This window comes from Aethina tumida, chromosome 3, assembly GCF_024364675.1.
Source record: "Aethina tumida isolate Nest 87 chromosome 3, icAetTumi1.1, whole genome shotgun sequence".
Classification (NCBI taxonomy): Eukaryota; Metazoa; Arthropoda; class Insecta; order Coleoptera; family Nitidulidae; genus Aethina; species Aethina tumida.
This window is the reverse complement of record NC_065437.1, coordinates 11,749,785-11,776,025: the sequence shown is the minus strand read 5'-3', so window position 1 is coordinate 11,776,025 and position 26,241 is coordinate 11,749,785. Positions and strand designations below refer to the sequence as shown.

The window sequence follows — 26,241 nt, the reverse complement described above, 5'->3', positions numbered from 1 at the left end:
CATTTGAATGTACTATTCCAAATTAGACTAAGTATAGAATATTGAAATATATTTTTTATACTGACTGGATAAAATTAAAATTAAATTAAATTAAAATAAAAATTTTTTAAAGAGTTTGATTTTAAATTTTGTGCTATTTTGCTAGCCATTACTGTATATCAATCATTCTTGACATTTAAAAAGTTATTCACAACAACTTTAGTAATTACTATACTAGTAATAATATAATAAAATAAATTACTATACTAGTAGTAATATAATATAATAATATTATATTATATTATATTATTAAGAACATTTTACAATACTCACATTACTTCATTAAAAATTTTTGGAGAACAGAAAAAGGTATGGTTTTGAAAATTTTATAACAATTATAATTGGACCTGAACTGCTTTTGTAATTTATTTTGAACCAATTTTCACTTCCGATTTCGTCGGAAGTGACATCAACTTTGTTAATTTCAATGAAACACTGTGTATATTTTCAAATTTTTAAATTCATGTAATTGCAAATAAAATAATTAGTTATTGAGTTATTTTTTTCCAAAACTTTTAACAGATAAGTGGTCTAGAATGTCTGTAAGGTCACCAATTTTGTTACTAAAAAGATCATATTTAGCGAAACTGGAAATTTTGTTGAAAATATAAGAGTTATAATTGCTATACAAATTTCAAATCAATACATTTTCAGTTCTCTATAAACTTATAATGAATAAGTTCGATGAATCACCCTATATATAAAAAATATTTTAATTTTATAAAATTTAGTATTGTTTGTATTAAATAATTGTTATTAAATTATTTAAAATTATAATTTTCAAAAATGTTATCAATATTAAACTGTGAAATATCTCAGCGCATTCGCCATTATTAATAAAATGGATATGTGGAAAAGTATATTAAATAAACTTTGATTAACAATTACTTATAATATTAAAATAAAAAGTGAGAGTTTTATAGTACAATTTATTTAACTCTTATTCCTTTCTGAAAAATAATAATAATAAAAATATTGTGATAAAATATAAATTACTCAGTTCAACTATTACTTTTTATTTACTTATGTTAATAAACTGTGTCCCTTTTTCGTTAAAATAGGCAATAAAATTTAATGGGATGATTGTCACGAACGAAATATTCTTATGTTCTTAATAATTTTAAATAAAAGTACACAAAATATACTAAGTAATCTCAATTAATTTAATTAGAATTTAACATTAAAAATGTTCTTGAAACTTCTGGAGTAAAACAAAGAGCACAGCTACAATGTAAAACTTTGTATTGTATGGATTTTTTTAAAACTAAGCCTAAAGCACTAAATAATGTAGGCGTTTTATTATTTTTAATTTTTCCCTCTAAATAAAGCTCTGTTTATCTCAAAATTTGGCAAAACATCTATATCTATCTTTGTGCATTAAAATTTATTAATTTTTTAATAACAACCCATTCCAGATTTGAAAACATTTATTTACATGGTTGGAGTAAGGAGAGAAATTAATTAAAACAAACTAACCGTTTTGAATCCCCGATACATGATCCTGATTTCCTGCCTCGTGAACTTGGTAAGTCTGCAGAGATCCTCCAAGGCGACAGGCACAGGCTTGGGCACCCTGGACGGCTCGATCTCGTAAACCACATCCTCGACGGGACTGTCCGACGGGGTAGCCATCTCCTCGGCTCGGCCTCCCTCAGCCACTCAGCTCTAGGCCGCCACTCTTAACGGACACATGCTCCGCGAGACGCGAGGACCGCACGCACCGACGGATCAACCGTCTATCATCATCTGAGCCAGTCCTCCGCGTACCAATTGCACAGCATCCCGGTTTATTTTCGGAGAGGATCGGACCCGCGCTATGGACTAATTGGTGTTACGGGGTGGACGTTTATCGGTGCACCACATGCTCCCGTAGGTGTGTTTCGGTGGTGTCACTTGGGGGGGTGGCGAGCGCTGCGGGCTACGGCGATGGGGAGAGCCGCTCTCTCCCGGATTCGACCCAGCAAAGACTGGTCCTTGATGGAAGAGCTGCAGAGAGAGGCGCTTCACGGCGCAGGTCCCCCGCCGCCGTCCGAAACGTGTGTTCCGCATGCCAGACCGTCGTAAATCGGCGGAGGCGGTGGCGGCAGTAAATCTGATCCGGCCGTCCGACCGGATGACGTATATTTCGTTTCTGAGGCCGGGCGACCGCTCCCCGATGACATAAGACGGCAACGAGACACGGCGCCGGAGTCGATGCACTTTTGCACCGGACGGGCGCCTCTGACAGTGTTATCCAGTAAATCACTTCACTAGTTGAGTCTGTCTGGTTGAAATGTGAACTTTTACAGACTTCTCTTTGTTGATCAACAGTATTTAACTGGTTAATTGTTATAACACTGCGTTTTGTGCAGATATTTGAAGAATTTGAGAATAAAACAATATGTTTTCTATCTACATTGTTTGTTTATACACCACTTTTCAATCCAATAATGAATGAATCATAGATCTCAGCAGACACTCCACATATTTATATTCAGCTTACTCATACATCAGAACACAATTTTCTTATTATAAAAATTCGATTAAAAGGCTATTTAATTTTTGCTACGCAGTACTATTTAAAATTGTGTTTTTCTTTTAATTAATCTGTGCTAATCACTGAGGAAATAGATTTGTAAACTGGCGCCATCCTGGCTGAAAATGACATACTACTATTTAAAATTGTGTTTTTCTTTTAATTAATCTGTGCTAATCACTGAGGAAATAGATTTGTAAACTGGCGCCATCCTGGCTGAAAATGACATAAACATAACCTCAACATCTAACAGTTTATTGTCAAATACTTCCACACACACTTGATAAGTTTTTCTACTACTTAGCTTCTGCAGTCATTTAATTTGATAAACTGTTATAATATGGACGCCACAGTAGATGACTTCTTGAATGAAATAAATGAATTGGTGCCTCTAAAAGAGGACACCTCGGGTAAGTCCGCAGTTGTACACTATCAATAGATTTTGATTAGTTTTATCCCAGCCTGGCAAGAATGTTTCGACGACAAAAGCGGATTCCACTATTATTGGAACACCAAAACGGATGAAGTCACATGGTCCAAACCAGATGAATATCAACCAATGAAAAAATCAAACAAACCATTTCTACCACCGCAGAGGGTGCAAGTCCCACCTGCTGCTGTGAAGATTTACAAAATCGGCGACACCAACCAACCCATATCCTTAAATGGGAACAGCTTTAAGGACAAACCAAAAAGTAAACCACCAACAAAGCCGCCACAAAAGGATCCAGGGAAACCAGTTGGTCGGTTTAAAAAGCCTAGTAGTGATTCGGAAGATGAGTATGTACAACTAATGTGTGCCATGTTCTTTTGTATAATTAATTGATTTCAGAAAAATTGTTTTAATTTCATCATATGGTGGTGACACAGAATCTGAAAGTGATGAAGATGATAATTCTACCAAAAAAAGTGTAAGTTGCTTTTCAATAGTCAAAGTGTATTTAATGTTAATAGAAATAATTATTAATAAATAAACCTACTAAATGCATTAATCTAAACAAAATTAGATTTGTGGGATATGATGATGAAAATGTAGGCGATGCAAATACAAATTCTGCATATGACCTATAAGTTTTCAATCTGATCCAGTTCCAATATAATTGCAAATGATGATTTACTGCTAGAGTTCTCTCATTGGATATTCTGTGTATCTGTTGATTGAAGAATTCGCAGTTTCTGAGCAATAATTTGACCATTATTTACAATGAATTAATTAACTTGCTGCCTCTGATTAATACACACTTAACTAATATAGGATTCAACACGTCGTTCCCCATTGGGTGGGTTTAAGAAACCAGCAACCACAGGACCCCTGTTCCCAATTCAAACTCAACCCAATGCAAATAAAGAAATTAAAACTGAATCAAATGTTGCCTCACAACCTGCAAAAAAACTAAACACAATCGCAGGATTTTCACTAGTCGCAGGATACAGTGACAGTGAAGATGAGGAGGAGAATGAGGAAGTGAAAACTATATTTCCATTGCCTCAGCCCCAGACGGTTGAAAACAAAGTCTCCCATAGCACACTGTTTCCCATTACTAAGCCCATTGATGTGAAGGATTTCATGGAACACCAGGAGCAAGAGAAGGTGAAGGAAGAGACTACTCAGAAGGCGGATTTCGTAGACGTTAAAGCGTTTCAGAGGAAAAGGCGAATAGGTATTGACTTAGTTAACAATAGCAAAAAACCTAAGGAAGACAATGAAGAGGGTCTAGAGAGGAAAGGTTTTGGATTTTCTTCTGAAGGCGCCAAGACAAACACATACCCGGGTTTTCAAAAGGGGGGTGTTTTGTTCATTAAGTCGGACGTGCTGAATCCGGCAAGTGAGGAGGTCAAAAGGGATGAAAGTGATGAAACAGGAGGGAAAACCAGGAAACAAGTTGAGGATTTGTACACGACGCTGAAAGAAAAATTGGGATTTTTGAGTGAGGGAAGGTCTGAAGTGTCTCCTGTCCAAGTCATGATTATTCAGGCAGAGGTATAAGTTCAATTAACAACTACATTTAGAATAAGAATTCATGGTGTACTTTCAGATGTTGTTTCTGGCAATGAAAGAAGGCGGACTGAAGCAGACGTATCTGGAAAAGTGGCTGAAAGAAACGTGTTCAGACCTAATAAAATTGGAGAAAGAGGCCACCCCAGATGGTTGGAGTTTAAAATGGGATAGGTATGATTTCATAATAATTACACTTTTATTGTCAACGACCTGCCTTTCCTAATTTCCTTGATACCCCCATTAAATGAAAATAGTAGGAAGAAACCAGATTTAAAGCAATTAAAGGTAAGATTATTTATCTTTTTTTACTAATTGATGTGTTCCATTAAAAAAATGTTGAAATACTCTCAGGAAAAAAAGTTTTACTGAATTTTATTATAAAAATAATAATTATAAAAACCTTTTCCCTGATGGTATCACTGATATCAGCTGCAACTATACACATTATAAATTCTAATAATTAATTAATAAAATTCTAGCTGTATAACTATGTATATTTACAGGTGATCTCTTTTATAAAATTAATGAACTGGATTATGATTTTTGCAATTGACAAAAACTAACTTACTCTTCCTAAAATAGGCATGAATATTTAATACAAATTTTTAATCTAGTTCAATTTTTTAAATTACTATCACAACTTTTAAATTTTCACCATAGCAACACATTCACCTGACTTCAATTGGTTGTTTTGTAGTTCTACTTAAGTATAATATATATTTAAAGATTCAAAATCTTGTTTTAACTTTTGATCATCAACTATAACGAACGATCATTTGGATGGAAGAAGAATTTTAAGCCTTTCAGTTTTCTATGGAGTCATTCATGTTAATTGTGGGTCAGTTACATTAAAACACAATATTTATAAAATATATAATCATCCTACACATCTAGAAAAATTATCGACGAAGAGACTTTTGAAATACCTTAATTTTGCTTTTCAATAATTGAAGCAAAATTAAAAGTTTTGTATACGGTTATACAACGGCAGGTTTGTAAATCTGTTAGTTTTTTTAAATTTTCTATTTGTGATTAGATCACTGATTATATAAATACTAATTATTTTTTTATGTATAGGGATGATACAAGTGAACGATTCATCGTATGGTTACAACTGGTCTAGGAGGATTACTTTTTTAAATTATTAAGTAAATTTTTAAAAGGTTCAAGGTTCCCGACAGGTATAGTATTTACAAGGATTTTTCTACAGGTTGCAGGAGGCAAAATTCGAATATTCCTATAATATTTTTAACTAAATTTATTTTTGTTAAATGTTCTGTAATCATTTTTGTATATGTTAAAAAAGATTGTTTAATTGTATTTATAGTAATTGGGACCCAATGATCTTGCCTACAATATAAATTATATAATATTTAATTGTTATGTGTAAAGGCAGTTATTCAACCCCAAATTTTCTTTCAATGTGATTTTGGATTAAACATACTCCACATGCTTTTATGAGTATGTGTTAATAAATTTCCGACAAAATCAGTAATGTCAAAGGGGGGAATATCTGCCTTTCGATCATTTAACTCGGATTCCGCCCTCTTAGCCCTTAAGTCACCTGTAACGTGAGCCGTCACGACGACCGCTAATCCATCGTTTTCAAACCGTGTTTTAGGTCACACAAACGGTACTATTATCAGAACGACTCGACGGGCGAGGGCCAGTGGGAGTACCCGCAGCCCGACGTCGTGCGGTGCGACGAGGCGATGGACATTTCGACGACGCCGCCACCGCCCGACGAACTGGAAACACCTAGGGTTGGTGACGAACCTCGGTCCGACGGGGCAGATGTGTTGTCGCCGCCGTTGCCGCCTAACATTCAGTGTCCGACGCCGCCTCCTCCACCTCTGATTAGCCAGGAGAATGGGACACAAGCAGTAATGCAAGGTTTTTATTTTATTGACTATATGTTGGTTTGTTTTGTATTAAATTTGTTGATCTTTTAGATGTTCCTTTACCTCCGGACCCCAAAAAATCGCACAATCAGCCGTTACCACCCGGAGTAGATCCACCAACCAATACTGATAAGAAAAAGGTAATGATTATTTTACAAATATTTAATAACTGACAGAAATTATCAATTTATTAAATTTTTTAGGACCAACCTATTAGTGAGTCTTTAACTACAGCATTAGATTCATTTTACTCAGATATTGCGGCAATAGAAAATTCTAATTCGCCACCTGTACCTCCAGAAGAAACCAAAGTTGAGGCAGTAGATAAGTTAACTGAATCAGGGAAGAAAAAGAAGAAGACAAAGGTAAAAATTAGTGATAATTATGAATGTAAAATAGTTGATGGTGATTTTCTAGGTAAAATTAACACAAGGATTATCAATGAAGAAAAAAGGAGTATCTAAACTAGTTGAAAAATGGAAAAATGTACAATTAGGTCTTGATAATTAATAAATGTATTGGTATATGTAATTAATGTAGTTTTATTGCTATTTTAAAAGTAAATTTTATTAATACCTTTTATTGAAAACGACGTATATCCATGAATGATTTCTGAATTAATGTAGTTTTATACTCTTCCTCCTTTTATTTAAAAAACCATATTTTATAATTCAATTAATACAAGTTTCTTTTCTAATTTTAATACATCAAAATTACAAGGTATTACATTATTTATGGATAATTATATAAAAAAGAAACAAAAAATTCTTGTAATTTTCTTATAAGTCAAATTTGATTTATTTTATTAAATAAAATAAAAACTAATTATTTGCATTTTAATGTAAAAGTATAGAAAGATATTTAGTAAATTAACGTTTAGAAATAATATAATTCACACTGGTTTTCACTTACCTTAATCTTGAACTTATAAAATATATAAAGTAATAGTGAAAGAAGGAAGAATGAATAATCAAACAGGTTGATGTGTTTTTGTTTATTGTTATAAAACATTATATCTTAACTTAAGCCACCAGGGCGGAAGCGGTGCTAGATTCGTATTTCCATGTTGGTGGCAATACGCTCTTGGTCTTGTAGTATCTGGCCAAACGGTGGATTCTGGATTCTACCAAAATAAGACGGAATTTGCTGTCCTTGTCTTTCCTGTTACGTTCCAAATGCTTGCGGATAGCTACGGCCTTCTTGATGAGGTAGTACAAGTCTTCTGGTAGGTCAGGAGCAAGTCCCATGGCTTTCATGAGACGCAAAATTTTGTTACCAGAAACAAACCTGACTTGTGCAACACCATAGGAATCCCTGAGGATTACACCTGTACAACAGTGATTTTAGTTGTTGCTCTTAAACAGAGGATATGGTTGTTGCTTACCAATTTGAGATGGGGTCAAGCCTTTCTTTCCAAGTTTGAAAATGTGTTCTTTGACCTCCTCAGGAGTAACTTTAAGCCATGTTGGGACGCTACGTCTGTATGGCAGGGCTGATTGGGCAATACCCTTTCTAAAAATCAAAATATTAGATTAGTTAAACATCTTGTGTACTGTCGAAACATCAATCCACGAGGTATCATAACCTCAAATCGGCAATGAACTAAGTTTATTCGATTTTAACACGATAAACGCAGTTTATTAATTAAACATCGTACGAAGCACATTATTTTAGCCTTAGACAATGCCAAAACTTACCCAGGTGCGTGCATACGACCCATTTTTTAAGTTTATTTAATCAACACAACGACTATTGTGAAGTACGACGTCAAAAGGAAGGAAGCCTACGAAAACGACATTTTGTTCTACGATTTGGTACGCACATGCGCAAACAACTTGATCAGAAATGAGACTACGCAGACTGCAAAGGTAAAATGCTTTCGGTAATATTCGAACTACGGTTCGAAACAAATCATTGGCGTAGTTGTAAACATTATGTTTCGGATAAATATTAATTATTAATTTATAAATTATAATTATTAATTTATAAATTATAAATTTACTTTTATGTAAATTTATAATTTATGTTTTATGTTTTGGCGCAGTTGTAAACATTATATTTCGGATAAATATTAATTATTAATTAATTTTATATAAATTTACTATTATGTAAATTTATAATTTATAATTTATATTTTTTATTTACAAATACAAATATTTTTTTATTTACAAATATCATCTTGTAATTATTGACCCAATACAGTTTGAATACCCCACTGTTAAAGGGTAAATATTATAACAAGAATAACATTTTTTTTTACAATAAAAATAATTAGGTAATTACGTAATTTTAAAAGTTTCATCAAATTGCCAATAATATAAAATAGACATATTCCATAGAACTTAAGTTAAATCATTAAGTTATATTTAAGATATTTACAAACATTTATTCGTTTATAATCCAGAGTAAATAAATGTACATGTTATTGGTTTCTGATTATAATCGTTTTATTGGTTAATTTGTTGTCAAATTTATTGAAAGCAATTTGCGTATATTGTTATGAAAAACAGAACAATTGAAAATCAAACAATAAATTGGTCAATTTCTGTATTACACGTTACAATAAATTGAAAACAGCACTTATATTAAAAACAAATGCCATTAAACATATGTATATACTTTATATCTAGTGGGCGCTGAATACCGTCAAAATTAATAAATTCTCCACCAAGTTTTAAATAAAAAAGCTTTTTGTGCTTTTTACAATAAAACAGAAATATAACCAATAATGCTGTATGTGACGCAGGACCTAGCTACTCCGCCCATGTTAGATAGCCAGTTCAGAGTGCGCTCCGCTCTCAGTCGATGCCACTCGTATCATTGTTTGTTGTTGCTTTTCATAATCCGTTGAAAAACGCCTACGGTTTGGCGTAGCCTGGCTGCTTGCTACGTTGAATGGATGTCAAAATTGGTGGCTTCTTCGTAAAGTATTTAACTATTTGCACCTGAACAATTTACCTTGAGTAAATGTTGATTTAATTACGATTAATTAATTGAAAACAACACGAAACGTATTTTAGTAGTGCAAAGTGGCGTATTTATGTAGCTTAGGTATTAGCAGTAAAAATGAGTGACGATAGTGATGCGAGTCCTCACCAAAAACGCAAAAGAAAAGCTCGTAGGCTGGAAGACAGTTCTTCTGAAAGTTCCAGTGATGACTTTTCCGCGCCTGTTCGAACGAGAACAAAGAGCAGGAACCGAAATCCGATAGCGGATTCTTCCTCAGATTCTGATAGTGATGATTCTTGTGTTGTGCGAAGGAGAAAGAAAAAAGTTGCGGTATGTATACATTTGAGACATTCACAATTGTTTACATTTACATTTAGGGTGTTCAGTATGCTTTCATGGAACATTCCAGTAACCGTTTTTTTTAATTAATCTGTTTTTAATATGTATAAAGAATTTTAAATTTTAAACTTAAACTTGTACCTTATGTTTTTAAACTCATTCAATGTTTTTTATAATTTATTAATATTTTGATAAGATGGATTGCCATAAATTACACTGATAAGAGATAAACATATTGTACACATAAACTAAGTGATTCTGCTGCATTACCACTTCTTTAAGCAAACAAATAACTTGTTATAATGAAATGTTTTGTTTCATTGCAATTTCCAATTGTGTACAGCAGTCCAAGAGTCATAACTAACCACATTCCAGTCATATTCCTTTAAGTATACACTTAATATGTGCATGTAATCCAACTTCTTCATCTTATTTTACTCTCATTATATAAAAAAAAAACTAATATTGTAATTAGAATGTGACATTGAACAAGAGAAAGATCTCAGACTGCCTTGTAAATCATTTGTTATATAATCGCGTTTCTAATAATTAATATTCTTTTATAAGGCTTAATACAATAATGAGAGAAGTTATGAGTTTTCTATGTTATTTTAATGGATTATTGTAAAATCTTTTGATACAAAATTATTGTGTATTGTCCACTTTTTTTATTAAAAATAAGGCAAGATATTTCAAATATGTACATGTAAAAAGTATCATTTCAATTTTGCCATAATTTTAGAGAGTGACCTCTGACTCAGACTCAGACAATTCGTCCGGATCGTCCATCGTTGTGCGCATAAGAAGCAAGAGCGGCGCCCGAATTCTGTCGGCGAGCGAGAGCGATTCGAGCCAGTGGGAGACGGAGGGCAGCGATGCGGAGCCCGACTCGAGAACGGCGGTCGCCGCCTCAGTTCAGGACGCCAACGTCGACTCAGACTCGAGCGACGGCCAGTCCGACAAATGTCCCATCTGCCTGGCGACGTTCAGGACGCAGGAGATCGGCACGCCCGAGTCCTGCGACCACCAATTCTGTCTCGAGTGCATCCAGGAGTGGTCCAAGAACATGAACACTTGCCCGGTAGATCGACAAGAGTACAACCTGATCCTGGTGCGGCGGCAGGTCAACGGCAAAGTCGCCCGTCAGATCCCGATCGAGAAGCCGCAGCCGCAGAACGACGTCGAAATCACCGAGGAGCTGACCTTCTGCGAGATTTGCGGACAGAGCGAGTACGAGGACAGGATGTTGCTGTGCGACGGTTGCGATCTCGGCTTCCATCTGTTCTGTCTCACGCCGCCCCTGGACGAAGTGCCAGCCGGAAGGTGGTACTGCAACGATTGTTCGGCGGACGATGTGGTCGATCGTGAGATCTCGCTTTTCGAAATCCAGATGCTCTTTGATGACCAGGTTAATATGATTCAACCAACGGAGCGGCGTAGGAATCAATCTTCGAGGTGACTGAATTTAAACTCTTCTATTTATAGATTTTAATTTATAGGCTAAACCAATATCTGTTTGAGATATCGCAAATAATTTGTTTGTGTTCATTTATTAGATGTTTGTTTGTTCTTTTTTTCTGTAGAAGTTTAGTCTCAGTGGAATTGATTGATATTAGAGCCAAAGCTGCCTTAATAAGTTCTAGGATATATGTATTTTTAAGTCAAAAATAAATTTTAGGATTTTTTACATCTGTATTTTAATATCTGTATTTTAACATGCACCCACAGTCGTTTGTTGGCAGTATTGTTGAAATAACACTTAACAAGTCGTGTACAACAGGACTAAACTAAAAATGAGAACCAAATACTCAAGAAATAATACTTCAGAAATAAGAGTCAGTCAATAATATTTTAAGGTTTTCTTTTGTTCTATTTTTTTCATTTACATCTCTATTCTACATGAACGTAAATTGCTTCAAAGTTTGACTTAAAAACATACAAAATATGCATAATACTGCCTTGTCAATACTCTAAATAAAAAATATCAAAAAGTGACATTAAAACAAAACAGCCTATATCCAGATTCGTTTTTATGAAATATGAAAAAAACATGTCACTTCTATTGCGCTTTCAAATTTCTCTTCAATTTCCCAATAGATACCAGTACTCGATTCTCGGTCGGTTGTACAAAAGGCTAGTAGTTCGCTGCAAACGTCTAGCCCTAATTAGTCATACGCTGCAGCACATATCCAGGTAATATGAACCTCCATTTACTAATTAACATACATAAAATATGTAGCCGATTGCATCTCATAGGAAGACCATCTATTTTTCTGATCGACAGATTAATACCTCGCACGAGACAATCGGAACGCGTACGTCGACAGATACAAACCAACCGCATGAACCAGTCGTTGCGATTACAACAGGAAATGCCCAGCACATCGTCGGGAGCGGACAACTCCATCCACTTGTCGGACGGTGTCACCAGCACAACGAGTCGTAGAACCGCCGGAACAGCGAGAAAACCCCGCAAGAAAAAGACGAGGAAAACGAAACGTCGCCGACGTGTGTTCGAAGTTGACGAGGCCACCGGTGAGATGGTGGAAGTGAAGAGGAAGAAACGGAAGTCCAGAGCTAAGACGCGGAGACGTAACAGAGTGGTGGCGCGTCCCAAGACCGTAAAAAAACGATTGGCCGCCCAGTTGGGTATTTGCGCCCCAAAGAGTGTCCCCCAGAATCTTCCAGACGTGAGAGTTCCGTCGACTACTGCGAATTCGATAGGGGTTATGCGGCACCAGGCTGGCATTCCTGCCCTCCATCTCTTCGGACAGAATCACGAACTGGATTACTTCTCCGATGAGGATATCGATGGTTCGGACATACTTGTCAGGCGGGCGCCCAATCATTCTGACGTGGCGGCTATGAGGAGGACAGCTAGGCGGAAAGCGGTGGTTATCCCATGCACAGTCTCCAGTTCCAGTGATCTTCTTGATAGTATTATGGATAGCCAGGAACGACTTCATTCCAGGAACACCGTCTTCTCCGTAGACAGGGACGGCAAGTTCAAGATGGAACCGAAATTGGGTAACAACAATAACAATTACATAAACGTTAAACAGCAAGATAGTGTGGTCAGACAGTGTCCTACCTCATATACAAACAAGACTACCTCCAACAGCAATAACTACAGGGAAGACGCGGAAACCAGCAGAGAATACCACGGCAATTCATCGTACCAACATTCCACCCCATCATCAACAATGGAACCGGCTGCAGGTTCACGATCATCTTCCAGCAACGATCAGGATCAACCCCAAGACTACTCCCAACGGACGCTGTCCGCTTCATGCGATGCAACATACGATGATCCCGATAAAAACAAAAAAGGATCCGACAGTGGCAGCAACTCACCAAACAGCGATTCCGACGTGGACATCTACAGCGACATAGAAACCGTAAGCACAAGTAAAGTCGACGATGATGAATCGTACAATAAACCACCGCCGCAACCTGCCGCCCCACAAAACGATTCCAACGCCGGCGACGATGATGATAACAGCGAAACCGAGATGGTCATCGACACCGAGAAGGAGCCGGAAAAACATACTGAACACGACGAAGAAGACGCAAAACAAGTTACGAGCACGGTCGATGCGGAGATCGCACCCCAAAACCGGCCGCAATATTCCGCTTCCGAGATCCAATCTGAAGCCGTCCAGTCGTCGAATCAAGTGGATTACTTGAAAAATGACTACCAGGATAAAGATCAGTACGACGATGACGATTCGGAAGATGGATGTCCAAATTTCAGTATTTACTCAAAGGAGAGCATCAAATTAGCCAAAGATTCGGATGTTGGAAATAATGAGTCAGGCTCGAGCGGGGACAATCAAGTTGGAGAGGTGAGCATTATTTTCTTAATTCTGTTCCAATCTGATTTACAATACGGCTCAGTAAACCAAGATACGTCATGAATTCCACTGATATCAAGTACATTAAATTAATTAAGACCATAATTTTATAAGTAACTAAAGCTCTTACATCCGATTTAAATTTTTTATTTATAATGACTAAAAAGGGACAAAAACTTACGATATCTCATGTCAGTTTCCATAGAAATTGTTTTAATTGTCTTTTGTATCATTTCTAGGTAAGTTCATCGCCGAATGGACCTGAAAGAAGTGTACACAGGACACAGGATGTAGCAGGCCCTTCAACCAGTCAACAATATGAAGCCTATGATCCCGAAATGGAAACCGAATCTCCAAGACCACCAGAAGACATTGATGATGATGACCAGGAAGAAAACAAGCCTGATGGAGCCGAGGAAAGCAGACCCACTGAAGTCATGAAAAAGCCAAACGTTTCATCGGGTGGTCTATATAGCGACTCCGAAGATGAGTCGGTGGTCAGGAAGGAAGCCGTACAATTTGGAATGAATGACTTACGTAACATGACAGAAGACATCAGTGAAGAAGAAAGAAGCTATACTCCATGTTTGGACGAGAAGAACACGTCGTTCAAAGAAGGAATCGAAGGTTTGGATACTGAACTGATTTCAGACGAAGACAGGAACGACTTCGATGAATCGCACGAGCAAAAGGCGGTATCTGATGGTGGAGATGCGTTGGAAATCAACGCAAAAGAAAGCGAACTGGACTTCACTCGGCCGGAGGACTACGAGGAAGGGGAAATAATTGACAAGTTGAAGAATTCCAAAAAACCTGAAGAGGAGCCCAAGAAAGAGGATGAGAGTCCCAAAAAGGCAAAGAAAAAAGAAAAGACAGCAGACAATGAAGGCAACAAGGAGAACGAGGTGCAAAACAAAGAAACGTTCAAGAAACTGAGCAAAAGCAGCAAGGACAGGAATTACCGCGAAAAAGACAGGAGTAAATCACGCGAAAAGAAATCCGATAAAGACAAAGACAAGCAAAAGGAAAAAGAAAAGAAGGATAAGAAAAGGCGTAAGGAAATCGTACGATATAATGTACGAGCTCTTATTGCAGTGAAACCGAAAAGAGACCAATTTGGTAGAGATATACCACAAAGGAAGTCTGAGTCCAGAAATCGATCGTTTACGCCACCAATACGTAGATCTTCCTCACGACCCCGTCAATCACCATCACCTAAACGTCGTGGCAGATCCAGAACGAGGAATCGGAATCGCGTGACCCAATCTAGATCGCGCAACCGGGTTGGTTCTCGCTCTAGATCACGTAATAAGTTGTCCAGGTCGAAAACTCCACCCCGACGCCGATCCAGGTCCAAAGATAAAAAGCGGAAACGATCGACAAGCAGAAGCAAAAAGCCCACGAAGACAAGGACAAGTTCCAAGTCGAAACGGAAAGCAAGGAGTCACAGTAGACGAAGATCGAGGTCCAAGTCACCGAGGAAGAAGAGGGACTGGAAAAGAAGGAGATCCACTGATTGGACACCATCGTTTTCCAGGTCGCCTTCACCTGACCAAGCCCCGTTTTCGCCTTCTTGGACTCCACCTCGGATTCTAGATAAGGTACAACAGAAACAACAGCACAGCAATCTCAAAGTTATACTGCCAAATGATGGAGGGAAAAAGAAAAAGGAGAAAAAGAAGAAGAGTGAAAAGAGGAAAGATTCTGACCGTCAAAGGAAACGAACACGTTACGACAGAACTCCGCCACCTTCAAAAGAAGTTTTCGCCTCCGGTGAAAACATATTGGTTAGTGTTAGTTTCAACAAAGAAAATGAGACAAGGGACGTCACCACAAGGGATAAAAGGCGGAAAACCGTGGAAGAACCGCCGAAAAAGAAAAAGAAGTCCAAGAACAAGGCACAAAGAAAAGACTTGTCGGGTGTAAAGCCCGTAGCCATAATCGATTTAGAAAGATCACCGTTTCAAGTGGTGTCCTCACCTAAAGACGTAATCGTACTCAGCGACAGCGACAACGGCGAGGATGTACAAAAGAATATATGTGACTCGTCGCAGCAGGTCGCCAGTCCGGAGAGATGCGGGGTGAACACCTACACGATGGGACCAAAAACGCCACCTGAACCTCAAGTGAAGTTCTCACTTAATGCTAAACCGCCTACGATCCGTGCAATAAGCAATCCCCTTCACGAAGCAGATGAAATGGATGTTGAACCAGATCAAGAAGGTATGTTGCTCATAAATAACATAAATGTTAACTAAGTATGACGTTTGGTTGCAGATATTACCGATAGCGTGCACAAAGGACCAAACACGCCTCCGGAACCACCAAACTCACCACCCAGTTCGCCGGATGCTTACGATCCATTCGAGCCCACCAAGTCACGATCACCTACCCCTGAGCCTCTGGAGACGACTCAGTCCAATGAGCCCGATATGGCCGAAGCGGATGACGACAAAATACACAATCAGTCGCCCGACAAGAGCCTCACACCTCCTGTCGCCGATATCCAACCTGCTGATTCACAAAGCAGTATCCACGCGACGCCCGACATTAAATCGCCTGAAAGGATTGGGGCGACTATAAATCAAGTACGTTATACTTTTTCCAAAAATCTTAATAGATTGTTTGTGGATAAGTTTATAAACATGTTTTTTTATAGCCTGCTGCAAAACCTGTTGCACAAACGACGCCATTTTCAACCGGGGCAACATCACTGATTAACTCCGCTCCAATTAACAATTTGGCTCCGCCTAGGATTAATATTATCAATTCGACGATAGTACAACAGTCATCGATACCACAGCGGATCGTCCTACCCAATGTACAGAAGTCGAGTCCGGTAAAAATAGCACCAACAAAGTCCATAAAACCAATGCCGTCCAAGCAGGCGAATAACAAGAATTCCCGCGGAAAGGCAAATACTTACTCACTATGAAACATTACAGGTCATTAAAATGTGTATATTTTTCAGGGCCGACAGAATGGTGCCAGCGACGATATGGTGCTTGATTTAGATTCACCTTATTCGCCAGGTTCGAGCGACTACGAGGACTTGTTCGAGCCGCCTCCAGAATCCGGTGGTAAATCGTCGAAAAGCAGTTCTAAAACCACATCGTCAAAAACGAAAAGTACATTCGACGCACTGTTCGGCTCGCCTTCCTACAGTGCTTCCAAACCAACGAAAAAAGACAAAGTCAAGAAAGTGCAAGTTTCGCCCACCAAAGGTGAGAGTTAGTACACACTTTTTTATTATATTGTTTGTATAAAACCTCATTCATCATTACGATTGTAGGTACTAAACAAGTTGGTGTTAAATTGGATGAGGATAATCTCAAGATTTTGGATGAATTACCAAATTCAGCCGTTGAAATGCAAGTGAAAGACAAGGTACAGGTATTTATTAGCTGTCAGTATTTTTATTTATAATCTGGCCATGTCTTTATTTTAGTATTTAAAGAAATTGAACAGGCAAGAAAGGGTTGTGGAAGAGGTAAAACTGGTCCTGAAGCCGCACTACAATAAGAAACGTATAAACAAAGAAGAGTACAAAGATATTTTAAGAAGATCCGTACCTAAGGTAAGGGATCAAAGTATTAAAATATGAATTTTATTGATATAAATTTTTTACTTTAGATTTGTCACAACAAAAGTGGTGAAATAAATCCTACCAAGATCAAAAGTCTTATAGAGGCTTACGTGAAGAAGATTCGCCACAGTAAAAAAGTCACATCCAGCAGTTCTGTAAATCCTCAAAAAGTATAAATTCTGTAAATAATTGATATGATTAAGTAGCAGTGATTATTTTTATTGTAATTATATTTTATTTATGATTAACTGTCAAATCAAATGAATATTTGTGTGTTGTTTTAATTTTAAATATATACAATCTATATTGTATTTTATTTTTAATTAGAACAAGCGATTTGTTTTTTATTGATTTATTTATTTTAATATTGTAGTAAGAATATTTAGTGTATAATTGTGTGTGCTATAAATTCTTACTTGACGGAAATTTAATTAAAAAATAAATCAAAATAAATAATTTTATTCTAATTCACAACCTCAGGAAATAAAAAATATATGCAATTTAAATTAACTTTATTGCAATACATACTAACTTATCCATAAAATGAATGTTGATCACATTTGTTCTGTATCAATATTTAAACAACTAATCTTTGGGTACTGTAGAGAGCTTTAGACAGATTCAGCAAAGCCTACACGGTTATTGCCAAAATCAAATTCAGTATAATATTTTCCAATAAACACGTCACCCAAAATCCACAAAGGACCGTTTGGTGGAGGAATATCTATGCCCATAAAACCGGACAAACACATGGTTTTACCCATCTGAGAAATCTAAAAATACCAAATGGATTTGATATTGGAATTCCAATATATTTTCAAGCTTACCCTTAAAATATAATCCTTTCCTTCAAGTTGGAACGATTTGCCACCCAAAACAAAATTAATGGCTGGCAATTTAGGAATTAATGTACAGTCAACCATATATTCGCCTCCAACCAACGGAGTTGCGCCGATAGCTTTGTTGATGTTGGTGATTTCCTCAACTGGTCCAGCAATCAGACTGGTACCGGTGTCGGCAATAGCCTCACATCCGTTTTTGCAGAACGACTGGGAACCTACCTTCACACCATCCATCTTAAATTGCCAATAAGCCTGACGGTCAACGGGTAAATAGGTGAAATCGCCTTTGTAATGAGCCGGATCAGAACCCCCCAGGATCAATTCACCACCTTGGGCAGCATCTGGGTTTCTAGGAAAAAATTATATTTTACAACGATGACATTATTATTTGAACAATTCATACCTATCAAGATAGAACGAAAATACGGGCTGCGAAACTAAGCCTTGGTCCACCATGTTATTGAATAGGGGTTTCACTCCATCAACGGATATTCTACTATAAGCTAAACCTAGAATACCATCAAACTTGGCGGCTACAAATGCCAAACCGGGTTCGGACATGGCTTCAGCGAATGTTTGACCCTTCACTTTCAAACCACCAACCTAAATGGAAATATATTTAATAAACTTTATTATGCGACAAGCATTTTAAACTTACGCTGACAGTATCAGACGAGAGAAAACCACTTAAACTGCCGGATCCGTATCTAATTTCGAATTTGGTGCCATTCTTTTGGTAAGATGAGGACTTAGTAGCATCATATTTGTTATGCAGTACTGTAAAGGCGTACGATTTATTTAATAAAAAAATCTTGTATAAAAATAATATGCAGTGTAACTCTATCAAAAAAGGCAATTCATAATGTTTCATTACAATAAAGAGGTTTTCGTGATGATAACTTGTTTATGTATATTGTGAATGTAATCTTGTTTAGTAATGCATCAATACCATTCATATATTATTCAGAAATGGAAGTTAATGTGAATCATAACAACATATAAGATAAACTTTCTTTTGTTTTGAATTTTAATAGAAACATCCAAATATTAATGTGCTGTGATTTCAACATTAAAATGAAATTAAGTAAAATAAATATTTACTCAACTTGTAACATTGAACAACAAAGCAAAAGCAAAATTCTCAATACAGTTAATAAAATCTTCCTATTATCTGTGTTTATATAATTTGCTATTTACTTATCTGTTATTTCTGTGAACACAGACCTCTGACCTTTAGATATAAAATAAGTCATAAAAAGTAAATACTTACAGCAGGCAATGTTTGAGTAGTAACACTTCTTGGAGGGTACCCATAGATTTGATGAACCAGTGTCGAAAACAACTTTAAAACTCTGTGGAGGAGTTCCAATGCTGATTGGCCCATAATATTGAGCCTAAGGACAATTATATTCAAATATAAATATTTATAAACGTTGTACAAAATGAAATGAAACTTACGTCTAAATAATTGGACAATGGTTCAGGTGTGGGCCCATTTACTGCTCCATATCTTAGCTGTACCTGTTGTACATGAGTGCCAACATCTTCTAAAGTTCTTCTCACAGATTTGAACTTGTATAAGGGAATCCTAGAAAATATAATTAAATAAGGAAACACATTATTTGATAATTTATTCACCTAGTGAATTGAGGTGTTCGTAGTTCCCCAAGTACGAAAGTATTGCACACAACAGCAAAAAGAATCAGCAACCGAAACATTCTGAAGCCGGAATGACCACTGCTATTGTGAATTTCTGTTTTTAAACTCCGACAAGTCACATGAACTAATGAATCACTTAATGTCCGATTTGTTTAAATGACCTGTAACCGTCCGACATAAAAACAAACACAAACATTTGCGGTATCAACGGCATAGAAAAATCAACGGCAGGCAACCAACTGAGGAAAATAAATCCATACTTTGAATTTGTGAGTGGGCTTTTATTTTGTTTCTTTTTGTGGTGGACAACCTGTTGGTCAGCAAATGTGGGATTTAAATAGTCATCAATCTCATGAAAATAACTAAAAAATTGTCGATTAAGACCTTGTAAGCAGTTTACATTTGTCGTTGTAAGTGTTATTACTTATACCGTTAACAATTATTTTATACATACTAAATTGTTTTGCGTAAAATATTCATGTGCATGCATAAATTATACTGTTACGTTCGTAAAATGTTTAAGATGTGTAATGTGCTTTTACAAAGGGTGATTATTGATTTTTATACTTGGGTTTAGCTTGTAAGAAAATCTTTCATTGAGCTGGGTCAAGGCACTTCACTCTATTCAGCAAGATTTTTTTGTTACAAGAGTATCTTACTACAACCCTCAAGTCATGTACTATAAAGGAATTTAAAATCATACTTATGATGTAGGTAAATATAAATACGTCTAGAATGCTGAAATGAACGTTATACATTCAGTAATATTGCAGTTGAACTGTATATGTGGAACCAGTAGTGGACATGCGTCAGAATTCAAATAATCCTTTGTATGTATTTTATTTTATTCTGATGTAAGTATTTAAGTTGTTTTATTTGTTTTAAAATATAAATAGTTCAAAACTATTTCGTTCAAAATTAAGTAATATTTAATCAGTTAATTTTATTAAATAAATTATTACTATTAATGTAAAAATAAGAACATTCCACATACAATTTTTATTTCAATTGTGTCTATCCTCTAGAGTTAATATATATGTTTAGACCAAGAGTAATATTATTAAAATATGTACTTTTGTTAAGTGCACTGGCGCCAAAAGTATGTTTAAATTACTTGATATCTATATTTGTAAATTTTCTAATTATCATTGGAATATTCCATAATGAATAATTCATTACCAGCACCATTAAACCACATTTGGACTAATTTTAACAGGAAGTTTAAATATATTATTTCTTATTGTCTTCCACTGCTTTGAAACATAAAATATTTGAGTTACTTAAGTGAGTTATACTTAAAATTACTGATCATTTATATATTTTATATTTTAATTAAAGAGTTTTTTTGTGTTTTACGAATAATTATTCTTATTATAATATATATTTTGTTTTAAATATACAACAAATATTAAAAAATTTATAATTAGTTTAAATTATATTCGTATATAAATTTGAGGTTTGAAGGGTTTTGAGCTGTGCTATACTGTCGCCCAAACAAAGATGTTATACAAGAGAAACGTTAAAGAATCATTGACCAGAAAAGAATAGACCAAGCATGACCTTGGAACCTGTATAATGAAGACTGAATATCTTGATGAACTTTGTTAAATGTCATTCAACTGTTGGTAACAAAAGATCATTAATTTTGTCGAAAAAAATAATACAAAGTAAAGTACTGGAAACTAACTCTTTATTGCCATTCCATTAAAAAATACAAATATTTTGTACTATATGGAATAGAATGTTTCACCAGGTAATAATTCATTCACTATCATAAAATACTGTTAGTTGGCAAATTTACAACATATTTTATCTAAATGAATTTAGTATAAAAAAGGCAGTACAAAATTAGTAAGTTTGATATGAACACATTTAGAAACCACTGTTAGTGAGGTAATGGCAGAGCTGGCTCCTAGAGATTCACCACATTTTACATTAACAGAATTTATAAACCTTCTATGGGCAACAGTGTGCCATAATATATTATTACATTCACACAACACTGGACTTTTTACGAAGAGAAACTAATGTAGTCAAAATTATGTAAAAAAAAATTAAGTACACAAACGCACCTCTAGTATTTTGGTACCAGTTTCGACGAAATTCAAAAAATATGAACACCGATTCGAGCGTCGGAAACCAAGTGCCAAAACAACGAAAATATTAAATGCAATTTACTAATAAATAGTGGTGTCACGTTTTAAAAATATATGTGCAATGTTAGGGTTGCCAGCACCTACCAAATTTTCATACCCTACCATTATACATATAGCGACTTAAAAACTAAATCATGATTAAGCTACTACTTCAGCCTCTGTGGTTTCATCCAGTTTGGCCTTCTTTTCAGGGGTCGCACCTTCCGCTGCTGCCTCTTTGGCGTCAGCAGCGCTGGTTGATTTCCTCTTGATGCAGCACTTGTCTGTTGAAGGAAATTAAATTTAATGAATTAATACGTGAATGTTTTGGTTAATGTTTACCGCCAGAGTCGGCTTCGTCTCCGTTCTTCTCGGCTTCCTTTTCCTTTGGCTCTTCCTTCTCTTCGGAATCGCCGTTTTCGGCTTTGGCGTCGCCGTTTTCGGCTTTAGTCTCCTCCTTTTCTTCAGGCACTTCTTCGGCCTTCTTTTCTACCTTCTCCACTTCCTCAACGGTGGATTCAACAGGTCTAAAACAAATAAAGATATTAAATTAAAAAATAAGGGGAGCGTGGGCGTTTGTTTGTTTAGCGACCATACAAACATTATTAAGTTTTCATGTTTACGCGGAATCGGTTAAATGTAACAGTTAGATAACGCCGAGTTAGAATAATGCATGTGCGCCAAATTCACTTTCTACTTTCACAAAGTCATTTAAATCCGAGCCCACACAAGTAAAACGCCGCTTCTCGTTTAAACGAGACAAAAAAAATGCGCATCGGGGCGGCACACAACGGACAAGTTCCAAACACGTTGAGCGTGCTTAATAAGCGTAATCAGATACAACAAACGGTGCACCGATAAGAAACCCAAGCCGAATACCGGTAACGGACTCGCGCGACCCGAAAGCGCCAAATCCGCGTAAACAAACGTCGATATATTCGAATCTGGTCCTTTTCGAACGCGAACGCCGGCAATAAAAACTTACAAAAACACCACAAAACAACGGCGAAAACAAACGGACGCGTAACACGTACAAAACGTTGCGCCGGAACATCGGCCGCCGTCCAAGTGTCGAAGTGCCGCCAAAACGTGAGAAGCGTGCGAAAACAATTTTGTGCGTCTACTTACTTTTCGTCAGCTACTTTATCGGCCATTGTGCGATGGTTTTTTTGTGCTTTTTCGGCGAATATCCCAAAAAAATCGGCAAAAATGAAGAGAGCGTGCACGCTACGTACGTATGTAAGCGAAACGACAAAGAGAAGGAGGAAGCGCTAGAGAGAAACGCCAGGAAGGAAGCTTGTCGCGTTCGCGCTCCCATTGGTCGGACGCGTCAAGGTGAAATCGGGTAGGGTTTGAATCGTGCGCACACGACGCTTACATTTTTCTGTCAATAGTTTATTTTTCCGTTAAAATTAATTTATTTATAGATTTCACTTTGTGAAATTTGTGCCGTGCTGATCCGGTTGAGATAATGAATGGAATAAGGGACGGCTGATAACCGTATCGATAAGGGATCGCGAGAATTTGTAGCTGGAATATTGTTTATTTTTAGCATTTCAATTTTCAAAAGCTTGCGCTGACGGGTTTTACACGAAAAATTCCACGAACTTTTGCTTAATTTAAACCGGTGGTTTTAATTTTTACCGGTTTCTTTGAGTGCTTCTACCCATTGCTAGATGGAGCGCTTTTCCGGTCGTTAATTCTTCAAACTGGTTTAACAAAAACTTATTTGTTCAATTGATTTCTGCATGGATATTTTTATTTACGTTCTACATAACTTGCACACAACACACACGTGTGCAAGTAGATTTCATTAACTCTCTATCCTCAACAAAAATATACACATAAAACGGAACACTCCAACATTAGTATTAAACTTATTTGTACCCCTTTATAAAACTAAAAATGTATAAAGCATTCCTAATTATGATTTTTTCCATATAAACCTACGGTTATTGTAGATTGTCGAGAAGGGGAGCATCGAGTGTAATTAATTTATGGGGAACACTAATCGATTAAGCGGTAAGTTATAAGTAACATCTGCTTCCCAATAAGGAGGAAAATGACACCTAAAAATGTTCTATTCCGCTGGGCAATTAAATTTTACTAAATTAAAGATTTTTGGGAAATTAAAATAGAGTTTGTGTTCATTCAATTTATTCTGGATTAACTGGATTATTCCGGATATTGAAAACACAAGTAATTTCACACTTCACCCCGTTTTCGTTCGTTTTTCTTTCTCTACTCCTACATTTTTAATGGTTAAGGGCATCCGAGGACAAAAAACTATTTGACCTTCATATGCCCTTGGCAAGGGTAAATGAGGTTGCAGTTAGTTCACCGGCTTTTTTTCCTTTGTCTAATGCTGTACGTTTACCTATTTCAGCCCATCATTTACGTCAGACTTTGAGTTTCGAATTTTTCTGGTAAATGGGCAGCCAGTTCTTCCAACGAATTTACAACAAGGACTTTTGTTTTAGTTATACAGCAATGGTCATTATTACAAGAACTATTAAATATTATGGCCACATCTATTTTATTTAATCTGAACTGTTAAAATGATAAATTTTTATTAACTAAATGAAGAACGTTTAACTTAACATTCAAACATTGTATAATATCTTTTTTGCTTTAAGCACATCTCTGAAATATGGACTCGACCAAAATTCGAATATATAGACTTTGAGTTTTGAAGTTTTGTGGTAAATGAGCAATGAGTTCTTCCAACGAATTTACAACAAGGACTTTTGTTTTAGTTATATAGCAGTGGTCATTATTATAGAAACTATTAAATATTATAGCCACGTCTATTTTATTTAATCTGAACTGTTAAAATGATAATTTTTTATTAACTAAATGAAGAACGTTTAATTTAACATTCAAATTTTGTATAATATCCTTTTTGCTTAAAATTTCAGCCCATCTCGGAGATATGGACTCGACCAATATTCGAATATATTACAAGTTTATACCCCTCCAAGCTTGTTGAATTGCTGTGAAAAGTTCATGTAAATTTCTATAATTTTTACGACAAATTTGGTTACCGTGATCTCACATTTTCTGTAGAGTTTGGGATTTGGAGACTGCGGCGACCCATGCTAAAACATTGATAGTTTGATCTTTTAATCAACCCATTACAATTTAGAATTTAGTGTTTAGGATTGTTATCATGTTGAAACAAATTGTATAAAGGCATCGTTTCTTCAATATGTAGAGGGAAATTGTTGTCTATGTATCCTTCTGTTCTATGAAGTAGGGCAACACCAAAAGCAAGGTAGCATTCCCCTACCTTAATTAAACCACCACAGTGTGTATAATACACGTTTTGTATAGTTTTGTCCCTCTAGGACATCTAACATAAGGTAAACCGCCATTTTTCAATGAATTAAATGTAGACTCGTCAGTAGAAAACAGGGTTTTTCTTTACTTCCTTCGGTTTTGATTGAATTATACTTTTTTTACAGCATGATACAGTTTGACTGAGATCCATTATTAAATAATTATAATAAGTAAAAGACTGAATCGACACGCTTCAATAAAATATTATAAAATAAAAACTAGCTATAATTTTGTTCAACATGAAAAATATTAAATGTTCGCAGCTCATTAAGTAATAAAATTAAATTGACAAACTACAATGGAGTGGAGTGGACACAACAATAACAGAAAAAAACAATAAACGTTACATATTCCGAAATCTAATTCAAGTACAGTTCATATTTTTAACACATTTTAATAAGTGGCTATAATTATGACCACTACTGTATATGAAGTTCAATATTTTTGCCAATGAGTATAACATATATTAGGTTCTTATCTTATAATAGACATACAGGGTCGCTGAAAAGTCTGGCAACGGTTGATTACTTTAAAAGCCGTTAATAAATTTGAAAAAAAACATCATTTAAAGTTGTTGTTAAGGTTTAATCTAAACTTCCTAAAAAGTGGAATAAGTATTTTAGTAGATTAGTCAATAACACAACACAACAAATGGAAACCTTTGAATATATAAATAAATAACTAACTTTATTGAGGAATAAATTGGACACTCTAAAAATTTAAATTATAATAAGTTGACATTGAAAACAAATGAATGTTTTACTTGTTATGAGTTAAATGAAAAGTCGGCTTTGTAATGAAAATAAGTTGATATTTCAAAGGTGCCAAATTTACAGAGTGATCCACCTAATTTGTTCATTAGAAATTTGAGTGTTTTGAAACAATTATAACACAATTATACTTCCTAATTTAATTTCAAGTTTTTCGTTTTCACCGGAAAAGACATCAACTTTGTTATTTTCAGTTCAATTTCAACACACTGTACACATTCGGATTTTTAAATTTTGCATGTTATTGCAAATAAAAGTTATATATCTAAATCTAATAGTTAAGTTGTTAATATTTTGACCCTTTGTTAGTCTAA

At 35.7% G+C, this 26,241-nt stretch overlaps 6 protein-coding genes across 12 annotated transcripts in view; 2 read left to right on the top strand and 4 right to left on the bottom strand.

The window, feature by feature from the left end:
- The window catches only part of LOC109605565 (Kv channel-interacting protein 1), a 74,039-nt gene extending 71,642 nt beyond the window's left edge, over positions 1 to 2,397 (bottom strand). Inside the window, exon 1 of the mRNA XM_049964929.1 lies at positions 1,516 to 2,397. Coding sequence (XP_049820886.1) covers positions 1,516 to 1,671 — 156 coding nt within the window. The 5' untranslated portion in view covers positions 1,672 to 2,397. The remainder of the gene's footprint in view (positions 1 to 1,515) is intronic.
- A 406-nt stretch (positions 2,398 to 2,803) lies between these two features.
- LOC109601684 (formin-binding protein 4) lies at positions 2,804 to 6,985 on the top strand. Its single transcript, XM_020017951.2, has 9 exons — positions 2,804 to 2,964; positions 3,016 to 3,334; positions 3,387 to 3,465; positions 3,810 to 4,535; positions 4,591 to 4,724; positions 6,175 to 6,446; positions 6,506 to 6,594; positions 6,658 to 6,819; positions 6,872 to 6,985. The coding sequence occupies exons 1-9, from the start codon at positions 2,895 to 2,897 to the stop codon at positions 6,962 to 6,964; spliced, it is 1,944 nt and encodes a 647-aa protein (XP_019873510.2). The 5' UTR covers positions 2,804 to 2,894; the 3' UTR covers positions 6,965 to 6,985.
- Positions 6,986 to 7,433: 448 nt separating this feature from the next.
- LOC109601677 (40S ribosomal protein S13) lies at positions 7,434 to 8,307 on the bottom strand. Its single transcript, XM_020017945.2, has 3 exons — positions 8,152 to 8,307; positions 7,839 to 7,966; positions 7,434 to 7,781 (listed from the first exon to the last, which is right to left on the bottom strand). Exons 1-3 carry the CDS (start codon positions 8,172 to 8,174, stop codon positions 7,477 to 7,479), a joined length of 456 nt encoding a protein of 151 aa, XP_019873504.1. The 5' UTR covers positions 8,175 to 8,307; the 3' UTR covers positions 7,434 to 7,476.
- A 1,010-nt stretch (positions 8,308 to 9,317) lies between these two features.
- On the top strand, positions 9,318 to 17,493 carry LOC109601681 (PHD and RING finger domain-containing protein 1). Of its 7 annotated transcripts, none has more exons than XM_049965463.1 (11): positions 9,318 to 9,733; positions 10,485 to 11,197; positions 11,840 to 11,935; positions 12,027 to 13,587; positions 13,836 to 15,819; positions 15,874 to 16,184; positions 16,256 to 16,510; positions 16,568 to 16,826; positions 16,889 to 16,989; positions 17,045 to 17,173; positions 17,230 to 17,493. In XM_049965463.1, exons 1-11 carry the CDS (start codon positions 9,521 to 9,523, stop codon positions 17,356 to 17,358), a joined length of 5,751 nt encoding a protein of 1,916 aa, XP_049821420.1. In that variant the 5' UTR covers positions 9,318 to 9,520; the 3' UTR covers positions 17,359 to 17,493. The 7 variants fall into 7 exon arrangements, with proteins under 7 accessions (XP_049821420.1, XP_049821416.1, XP_049821418.1 ...); XM_049965459.1 differs by having other exon boundaries at positions 12,003 to 13,587; XM_049965461.1 differs by having other exon boundaries at positions 9,319 to 9,733; positions 12,003 to 13,587; positions 16,889 to 16,983.
- Positions 17,494 to 17,679: 186 nt separating this feature from the next.
- Positions 17,680 to 19,858, bottom strand: LOC109601676 (lysosomal aspartic protease-like). Its single transcript, XM_020017944.2, has 7 exons — positions 19,663 to 19,858; positions 19,483 to 19,612; positions 19,295 to 19,418; positions 18,683 to 18,801; positions 18,428 to 18,627; positions 18,010 to 18,373; positions 17,680 to 17,955 (listed from the first exon to the last, which is right to left on the bottom strand). The coding sequence occupies exons 1-7, from the start codon at positions 19,740 to 19,742 to the stop codon at positions 17,794 to 17,796; spliced, it is 1,179 nt and encodes a 392-aa protein (XP_019873503.2). The 5' UTR covers positions 19,743 to 19,858; the 3' UTR covers positions 17,680 to 17,793.
- A 1,498-nt stretch (positions 19,859 to 21,356) lies between these two features.
- Positions 21,357 to 23,107, bottom strand: LOC109601680 (serrate RNA effector molecule homolog). Its single transcript, XM_020017948.2, has 3 exons — positions 22,947 to 23,107; positions 22,161 to 22,345; positions 21,357 to 22,102 (listed from the first exon to the last, which is right to left on the bottom strand). Exons 1-3 carry the CDS (start codon positions 22,970 to 22,972, stop codon positions 21,978 to 21,980), a joined length of 336 nt encoding a protein of 111 aa, XP_019873507.1. The 5' UTR covers positions 22,973 to 23,107; the 3' UTR covers positions 21,357 to 21,977.
- Between the last annotated feature and the right edge of the window lie 3,134 nt (positions 23,108 to 26,241).